Below are 10466 nucleotides of genomic sequence, written 5' to 3'. Positions count from 1 at the left end.
TACATAATGTTAGTTCGTTTGGTCTATTTTAATGTTTGTATTACCCTTTCATTTCTGATTACTTTAATTTGTCACATCACTTCTCATGAACATCGTAACCAATTCTATTTATAATATGGGTAGGTGGCTTAATTTAAAAACTATCAATGTAATATAATGAATGAAACGATTGTGAATGAAATATCTGTAATCCGACCATTCAAGGACCGATCCCGAATCCAACACCTTCATTTCTGGTCACTTTGTCACATCACATCTCTTCTGAAAGTCAGTTATCTCTGACTCTGTCCAGCTTCTTGAACCTCATCTATGGGCGTTTGCTGATATTACACGTTCTCTAGAATCCTTATAAACAAGCGATGGATCAATCAAAATGAAGACTAAATCAAACTTGTCATTTTCCTCAAACTTAAAGCTCCCCAGTAAAACTGAAAATTTCAAAGGCCTTGATGTGAGGCATATCTTTCGTGTATTGTATATCTTCCTCAGTTCAATTTCATACTTTCATAACTCTCAGACCCTTTTGTTCTCAGTGTACGTTCATATTTTTCCGGGTCCCGACGAAATGAATCATTCTCTTGCCCCATGTTTCATCTTCTTCCTTCTTCTTCTTCTACTTTTCATCATAACCGTTGGTGCCGATGATAGATTCACAAACTGTAGTAGCCGGATCAGCTGTGGAACCGTCAACAACGTTGGATATCCATTCTGGGGAGAAAACAGAGCAGAATACTGTGGTCAGCCTGGTTTCCAACTTGCTTGCCAAGACAATACTCCAAAGCTGATCTCCAACCCTATCACTTATCGGATTCTCAAGTTCAGCTTGAGTGATCAGAGTCTCACAGTGGTTAGGGATGATTACTGGCAAAACTCTATGCCCAAATCAGTACTTAAACACTAGCTTTGATAACACCTTCTTCAAGCTTGCCGATGGCTTTCAGGAAATAGCCTTGCTATATGATTGCATCAAGAGTTTTGATACAATGGGTCAATTCACCACTTCATCTAAGGCAGAGTGTTCGAAGCAAAAGGTGTGTACTACGGGAGCTTATCTACTTACAGTATTGATCTGACAGGAATTTGCAAGGTCGTTGTTGTTCTATAAGGAGGTGCTGATGTTAGTTTGGTATATTCCAATCAAAAGGAAATGAAGACGCAATAGAAGATGGTTTTGAGTTAGGATGGAATGTTAACAACCAGCAATGCGACAATTGCGTCAATTCTGGGGGACAGTGCGGGTATATTAATGATCAGTTCACATGTGTTTTTGCAGCAACGGGCGTCAAGGCGTCAAGGAACTACGTGTTCAGGTATGTTGATTTTATTAGAGTGTATTGAAAAATCTTTCACTGATTAATTAAAAAATGAATGGAAAGTATACAACCTTAAAGTAAGTCCTGTACGTCAAATTCGCTTAATTAAACTACTTTGGTAGGAGGACAACCTTAATATATACTTAATTCCACAGAAGTTTAATAGATCTCCCCTATATATATGTTCATGAAAATTGGATCCAGACAACAATATATCAGGATGGACGCATCATGTTTAGATGAATTAAACTCTTGGGTGATGATGATGAATCATTCTTATCTTGCAACAGTGTTTAATGTTTGAAAAAGGTTTAATTGTATTCTCTCTAGGTGAAATGGTCCTAGTGCACTAGTCTAGATGTATGCAGGAGGACATAAAATAAGCTTACTTTGTGTGAGCACCTAGACAGGCCATGACAAAAAAGCTCGATATATTAGAAACTATGTCCATGGGATTAACTTGCCTTAGCCTAGATTAATTGAGTAGTTAGAAGATATTGTTTTAATTCTTCCAAGCAAGACCGCGCCAATTGAATCCAATTCTTTGTTCGTGGGTTGCTGATGATGAATTTTGACTTATGGCATGTAGAAAATTTCAGCCTCTGTGAGCAAGCCAAACGAAAGTAATCTTGACAAAACATTTGATGTTTTTAATTGTTATTTAAGTTTTCTGGCTGAAAGTGACCCCACATTTGAACATTTCACATGTATACTCTCCCAGCCCCTTGCATCTAGAAGATTCAAAGTTTGATATTTGAAATATATTGTGCAATGATGACTCTTTCATGTTAGGTAGAGTTTAGGTATATTTTGGACATGATGCCTCTAATACTCGGAAGCAGATTTTCTCATAATCCTTTCTCCTTTTCTTCTCCTCATCTCATCTCCACCCTTGAATAATAAAATCAATGGTTCATATCTAATTGTTCTTTTATCAAAAAAAATTAATTGTTCTATAAAATAATTATCATATAAAAAAGGAATAAATTTAAACGGTTAAAATTTTACCTGCTCAGTTTACAATTACATATTGCTATTGAATTTTTTTTATAAATTTATATTGTTCTTTATTTATTTTATTACAATTATAAATTGAGTAGGTTAAATTTTAACCATTTAAAATTACTTGTTTATTTTTATTGAGGTTATTTCATTAAATTGATTGAGAGAATTAAATCAGTTTATCTTATAATATACAGTTTGAATCTTAAAATATATAATCATAGTAAATAAATATACAGATTAATGACAATCCTTATCTCATTTAAAAGGGGAAATGGGATGAGGAGAATAAAAAAAGAAAGAAAGATAGAGAGCCGGCCGCTGAGAGTTTGACGCGTAGAGGATCTGGACCCCTAATACTTCATTCCTCTAATGTCTCTTATGTAATTCATGTACTAACCTTCAGATTTTTTTATTTTTCTTTTAATTATTTGATTCTTCATAAAAATGAGACATATATTTTGATATCTTATGGTGTTGAAACACTATCATTCTTTTTTACAATTTTTCAAAAATAAATAAAAATGCACAATTTAAAGTATTTTATCTTAAAAATGGAGATGATTCTGTATCTCAAAATATAAAATATAAAATAATTTAATAAAAATAAGGTTTTATTAAATATATTTTTTTTAATATTATTCTTCTCTCCTTTTGACATTATCTCTCTAATGTCATTAATTAAAGAGTATTTTTAAAAAATTATTTTTTTTTTAAAAATAAGGTCATAAAATATTTTTAATGAGTTTTATTAATCATATGTTAAAAATTATCTTATAAATTAAAAGAGAGAGAGTAATACAATATGCTCATATACCTGGAAAACACAGATCATAGAGAAACTAGGAGCGTGGACCTTGGTTATTGAATAGGCATGTGACAAGCATGTTTGACTTTTAAAGCAATCATGTAGGCTAAATTAGTGGTTGAAACTGAAGCTACTTGTGTTTTTGGTTATCAACAAGTCAAGTCCAGCTGGAACGGGTTTGGATGCTTATCACTGTAGTAAATTTGAATCATTCAAATTTTAATTTGAATGATCGTGAGATTTCAAATATTATTATATATTATATTTATTAAAATAAAAATATAAAAAATTATAAAATAATTTTAATAAACTTTTTATTTTTAATATGATCTAGATTTAATTTAGAGGGTCCAATTTAATATTAAAATTTTTATAATTAATATATATTGATTATTCAGATGTACTCTACACAGGCCAGATTAACTAATCTAGCATGTGCAGTAGTTAATCTGGCCTGTGTAGAGCACATTTGAATAGTTAATATATATCAATTATAAAATTTTAATATTAAATTGAACCTTTTAAATTAAATCTAGATCATATTAAAAATAAAAAAAATTATTAAAATTATTTTATAATTCTTATAATTTTTATTTTAAATCTGGACCATCCAGATTAAATATGGATGGTCCAGATGTCATCACAGTGATGAGTGCCATGGTGCTCATCACTATGATGAGCAACCAAATAGGACCCAATTTGGTGGATCCTAGATGTCAAATGACCCAAAACCTCTATCCATGAAAAATTTAAATGATCCAAATGTCATCGCAATGATGAGTATCAGGTGCTCATTACTATGATGAGCATCCAAACCGAACTATTCTAGGTTTGGGGGGGGGGGGCTATGGTGGGTCCTAGAAGTCAAATGACCCAAAACCTCTATCCATGACTCAATCAATTCCTAGTGCCTTAACGTACTTCACATGATTTTCTTGCCAAGGGACATATTGAATATTTCACCAATTTTTTTATCTCATGATAAATGCATATTAGGAATTTGACGACGGATTATAAAGTAGATTATTACCGTATATATAATATTGTTTACTTCACTATATGCAATCGCGAAAAGAATTACGAAGAATTTGAATGGACATGTTATTTCGCAGTTGGTGGGTCAAATATTTCCGGATCCTCTGTTTTTCAGCACTAGGAACCATGGGATAGTATTCTTTGTTTCCCGATCATATTTGAATCTGAGGCTATATGGTGAATTGGTGATGACCTTTTATTAAAATTTCTTCCATGTTCATGCATGATTCCATTTTTAACATTTTAATTTCATGTTAATTTTACAGGTAAAAGCTCCAAGGCTGTTGCTATAGGTAACCTCTATTCTATTAATCTATAGACTCAATTTTGATAAAGATTAAGAGTTTGGAATAAAATTTAACTCATTTCTTGCTTGAAACTCAGGGGTTGGTGTTGGAGTTGCAGTATTTTTTGGCATTGTTATTATGTTTTTGTTGTGCTTTGTCATGAAGAGAAGAAGGAAAAGAAAAGCTGAAGAGTTGAAAAGCAAGAACCTCTTGTCGCCATCTTTAAGCAACATTAACGTTAATGGCGATGTAACAACCTCTGCAACTACAACTAATATGGCTCAAACTGCTCCTTCTTACCCTGCCTCCAAGTTTCACTCTGTGCAGAAGAGTTTTTACTTTGGAGTTCAAGTTTTTAGCTATGAAGAACTTGAAGAAGCTACCAAAAATTTTGACCCTTCCATGGAGCTTGGCGATGGAGGCTTCGGAACTGTTTACTATGGTAATAAAAACATCATTCCTCAAATATATATCTGTCACTTTCTCCAACATTTAGGGTCTCAGATCTCTCAGAGTGAAATATGACACGTCCAACTGCATGCAAAAGTTACAATTAAAAAAAAAAAATACAGTGTGTGCAATGTATTTAGGGTGTCTATTGCCTGCTCTACTCTGCTGCCCCCAATGTCCAAAATCTCAACCTTTCATTCATGGGAATTAGAGGAAACTTCTTTGACCATTAACCCAAATGATGGGTTAAGATTCCGAACACTAGGAAACAGCAGATAAGTAGCAAGCATTTCAAATTAGGTTAATAGTGTTTAATGTACCTTTCTTTAATACCTCACCTTCCCAACTTAATTTTTCTTTTTCTTTATATGATTGGCTTTTATATAAAATAAGTAATATCTTGAAATTCTCAAATGATAGAGTTATGTATTTTTTATTATTTTTTAAATAAAAGAAATCAAAATTACACACTTTTATCTCTGAAAAATCATAAAAAAATACAAAATTATTTCATTTCGGATCTTAAGATGCCAAAATGCCTTTTATTTTATGTAGCAACTAATAACTCAAAGAAGAAAGAGAGAAATTGAGAAAGTGAAATATTACAAAAGGACATTAAAGAAAAGTACAAATAGATTCTAGCCCCTTCAATTTTGGGTGCAACTGACAAATAATCTGGAGACAAGTTTGACACTACCTATGCTTCATAATTTATAGCATGTCATTCAAACTATTGTTTTTTTTTTTTTGTTGTTGTTAGGAACCCTAAAAGATGGACGTATAGTTGCAGTAAAACGCCATTATGAAAGCAACGCGAAGCGTGTGGAGCAATACATGAATGAAGTTGAGATTCTAGGTCGCTTACGACACGACAACCTCGTGGCACTTTATGGATGTACATCCAGACATAGTCGAGAACTCATCCTTGTCTATGAATACATTCCTAACGGAACAGTTGCCGACCACCTCCATGGCAAACGATCTTACTCAACTTTGCTCCCTTGGCCTATACGTATGAACATCGCTGTAGAAACAGCCGAAGCACTATCCTTCCTTCACAAATCAGATGTCATACACCGTGATGTCAAAACCAACAACATTCTCCTCGACAATGATTTTAGAGTTAAGGTTGCTGATTTTGGTCTCTCACGTTTGTTCCCTAACCATGTCACGCATGTGTCCACTGCTCCCCAAGGAACACCTGGTTATGTCGATCCTGAGTATTACCAGTGCTTTCAACTCACTGATAAGAGTGATGTTTATAGTTTTGGGGTCGTATTAATCGAGCTTATATCATCCTTACAAGCTGTGGATGTTTCTAGGAGTCATCGTGACATAAACTTAGCCAACATGGCAGTGAATAAGATTCAAGACAAAGCAGTGCATGAGTTGGTTGATCCATATTTAGGGTTCGAGAAGGACTATGGTGTGAGGCAGATGATTGTAGGAGTAGCAGAATTAGCGTTCAGGTGTTTGCAGAAGGAGAGAGACATGAGACCTTCCATGGAAGAGGTGGTTGAGATCTTGAGAGAAATTCAGAGGAAGGAGTTTGTAGGGGAAAAAAGAAGTGGTGATGATGGATAAAGTAGAAGAACTTGTGCTTTTGAAAAATGGTAGTGCCCCATTTTCACCAGATTCAGTTACGGATAAATGGGTTAGCTACTCTTCTACGTCTAATTCTTCACAGAATCTATTGTCTCCTTCTGCTGGTAAGACTTAGATTAGGTAATAAATTTATGCAATATTTTAATAGGTAGAAAAATGTTTTCTAAGAAGAAAATGAGAGGATACACCTATCCTATTTTCTAATAGTAATTTATTGTGTTATATATGTCATATACAGACCTTTTTGGTTCACCTTCTCAGGATGCCTATATGTTGTGCTTTGAATAGGCTCAAGAGTGAATTGATTTAGTGTTGATTTGGATAGTTAGATCAGTGAGAGACAATTAACAGATATGTGCTTTGTATATAGAAATCACTTTTTGATTGCAATTGTGTTATTGCTGATACAGATATAGAGTTGGCAATTGGATGTTTAATTTAAATGGTGAAGTTCCCTCATCTTCTTATTAGTATTCAGGGTAGTAGGTTGAGTCTGAGGCTGAGAAACTCTCTCTGTATAAAGCTCTCGATGTCATCATCATTATTATTCACTCACCATCTTTTTTCTTTCTATTTTCTGTTATGAATGTATGTATAAATTTACTTTTATGAATATACATAATTCAAAATCTAGGTGGGAGTTCTTGCTGCTTAGGCTTGACATGATTCAGAATTGAATTCTCTTAATTTTTCTTAAAATTTGGGTTTGATAATTTATGGAGATAAATACATGGCTCACCCAAGAAACATAATTACTCTACAAGCCAATAGATTCTAATATTTCTTTACAAGCCCAAAGGCCTTAAATACAATTGTTTTTTAAAGTAAAAAGACTAAATTATCCTTAATGAATAGACCATGAAAAATAGCTGATGAATCTCAACTATATTGACTCATTGCTGTGTGCATGAGTCCATTTCTCTTCTTAGGCCATTTACCTGCTTAAATTTTCACACACACACACACAAAGACTTCTCATAGCTTCAGCAATGTAAAACTTTTTTTTTGACACGTATATAATCCAACATTTATTTGAGGTGATTTTATGAGAAATACAATCAAATGTTAAATGTAATTGCATTTTTTAATAAGAATTCAAACATTAATTTAGGGACTAATTCACCCAACTATGTGTCATGTACTGTAATTTTTTAGCGTAATATAATTTGTTTTTTTGCTTTGCTTAAAAAAATATTAAATTTAAATAACTGAAAGTTAAAAACAATTTTGAATTTGTGTTAGGCCCAGGCCCGCCCAGGCCCCAATCTTCTATTTGGACCTAATAAGTAGGCCTTTTGCCTTGCATTTGTTGACCGTTGCGCAGAGACATCTTCAATACTTAACCAAAAAAAAAAAAAAGAGACATCTTCAATATAGTCAAGCCAATATCCTCGTTCTTGCCCACTCAATTTTCAACTAAGATTCTAAAGACATGGAAGTGCTTTTGGACATTTTGCAGAAGAAAAATGCTTCCATGGCGTTAGGAGTTTCAATATTGGAAGATTAAGAAACCATTATAGTGCTAATAAAGTCCTGAATTTACTATATTTAAAACTTATGAAACTCACTTTATTTAAATGATTTCAAAGATACTAGTATCTCATGAGAGATTTGTTTAATTCCTGTCCTCTAGTGTTTCTCAAATAATTATAGAAAAATAACGATGATTATAAATTGCAGTTAAGGAAATAACTAACCACAGCAAAACGATTAACGTGAATTTTATGTTATTTGTAAGTATATTGAAGAATTTAAACCTTAATCTTTAATTTGATGCCATTAATTTATATAGTCATTGCATGTGATGAATGCTTTCTTGAACTTGATTAATTAGATTAGACTCATCCCACATTCCCATTACTAGCAAGAAAAAATCTTATAGCCTAATTGATTACTTGGACTAGGTTTATATTTTCATCATGTTCCCTTTGATTATCACATTGGATTCTTGGCTTATTCTTGTGTGTCTGGCGCTAATCATCACCAAACCATTCTTTTTCTTTAAACAGAAAAACTATATTTTTTTTTTATTAATTTGGAATATGGTAAAAAACTTCAAGCCATTATTTTTTAGTAATTAAATTTTTTCATATTCTTATTTTATTCAACAATATGATAAAAACTAAAAAAAATTACCTTCTTTTTAATTATACTTTTCCAGCCATTCATGTCCCATTTTAGATCAAAGAAAAAAAAACTGAGTACAAAATACAATAATTGAAATTATGTGTCACACTTACAAATCATGTCTTTCCCGTTCTTAAAGCAACACAATCAAATCTTGTAAAAAAAAAAACTACTGATATATAAAATTCTGAAAGAATATATATATATATATATATATATATAGTTTAAATTAATGAGATGGCTAGAGGCTTTTGTTGTTTCCCTTGGGATTTTTCATTAAATCTCCAATCAGTTCTTCACAAGCTAGTTTGGTTTTGGTTTAACATGTTGTGAGTTTTTAATGATCCCAGCTTCATCCATCCCTAAAATCCTGCACATCCAATCATTTAGCTTTGATTCATAAATTATAACCAACAAAGGATATAGATAATTGGGCAATTTTATTTTTAAATTATAGGGCTGGGAGAACCCTAAACTTTTTTTTAACATTTTAAAACATCATAATGTATCCATAACCAATAGTTACAAGGACATTGACCATCAAATCATATGATAAAAAAAAATTATGAGCTTCACAATATAAAAATAATGGAAGCTAACTTATAATTAATAGGAAGGATCACATCACATTTTTAAATATTGAGGGGCAAAATTATATTAAAAAAAATTTAACTTTTAATGAGCCATAGAAACTTCTGAATATATAAATTAAAAGTAAAATTTAACTTTTACCATATATTGGTATTTTTTAAATTTTTTCTATGGATTTATTAATTAGTTAATAATATAGCTCATAAAGAGCAGTGGAACCATATATTACCCGTTGAGCTTGCGAGCAATCTCTGAATCCACAAACTGTTGGGTGCTTCGTAAACCTAAGCGTGCACAGATTGTGAAGTGTTTCTGAAGATAAACCTTCTGATGCTGATCCTCTGCTTCGAAGAACTCTGAATCTAATTCTAAAATTTGGGTCACGATCCTCTTGTTCAGCTTCATCTGCTTCCTCACCTTTGATTCTCGTGCTTGCTTTCTTTCTGATTCATTTCTGTAGAATATTGCAGATCTCTCGTGGGTATCTACACCGAAAGTCTGTAACATTAGAGGCCCCTAACCCATATGACTACATTGATACACTGAAAATTTCTTAAAAACATGAGATTCGATAGATTTCTATTTTTATATTTTATTTTTAGAATGGACTTACCAAGCACTTCCTCAAAGAAATGCTTCAGTAGGAAAGACTTGCGGGAATGTTTAGTCAAGAAAAGCTATCCTGTAAATTCTTCCAAGAGCATTCTCTTTCACAAGTGCTTCTATAAGGACGTTCCTCTAGTGTGTTTTTTTTTTTTTTTTTCTAGTTGTAAAATTTCTTGAAAATAAGATTGAAAAATCCTATTAACCAGGTAGGTAGCAAGAATCACATCAATATATGTTTAAAGGAGAATATAATAAAAGATGAAAGCAATCTCACAAGGTAGTCCTTTTTAGTAGGATCATGGATTTTCGAGAAATGATCACAAAGAGATTGGTATGAGACTTTTGTTTTGTCATATATCACTTTGACGGCTTTGGTATGACCTGTTCTTCCTTCACAAACCTAAAAATCTTGAACAAACAAAAGCACTTAACAAGATGCCTGCCTTTATTTATTCTGAGGATCGAAAACAAATCATAAGCCTAATTATCATAATAGATATCATGGAGTTTGTTAGGTGAGTAGATTTAAGTTGAATTTCTTTTCACGCCTCTAGATAAGTGGGCTTTCTTAAGGTCCCTCCACAGTAGCCTGTAAGAGTTTTGATCACACCTTCCACTCTCCCATATTCAGCTTCCATTTCC

General features: G+C 32.5%; 1 protein-coding gene and 1 pseudogene across 1 annotated transcript; both read left to right on the top strand.

The window, feature by feature from the left end:
• Positions 1 to 219: 219 nt before the first annotated feature.
• On the top strand, positions 220 to 1091 carry LOC129299635 (LEAF RUST 10 DISEASE-RESISTANCE LOCUS RECEPTOR-LIKE PROTEIN KINASE-like 2.4). The gene has a single exon (XM_054938104.1). The coding sequence runs from the start codon at positions 374 to 376 to the stop codon at positions 899 to 901; it is 528 nt and encodes a 175-aa protein (XP_054794079.1). The 5' UTR covers positions 220 to 373; the 3' UTR covers positions 902 to 1091.
• On the top strand, positions 984 to 7110 carry LOC129299636 (LEAF RUST 10 DISEASE-RESISTANCE LOCUS RECEPTOR-LIKE PROTEIN KINASE-like 1.4; annotated as a pseudogene).
• Positions 7111 to 10466: the final 3356 nt, after the last annotated feature.

Source organism: Prosopis cineraria, unplaced genomic scaffold (genome assembly GCF_029017545.1).
Source record: "Prosopis cineraria cultivar Desert tree isolate PC_DT_omini unplaced genomic scaffold, ASM2901754v1 PC1239, whole genome shotgun sequence".
NCBI lineage: Eukaryota > Viridiplantae > Streptophyta > Magnoliopsida > Fabales > Fabaceae > Prosopis > Prosopis cineraria.
Note: the sequence above shows the minus strand (reverse complement) of the source record. Positions and strands in the feature narration are given on the sequence as shown.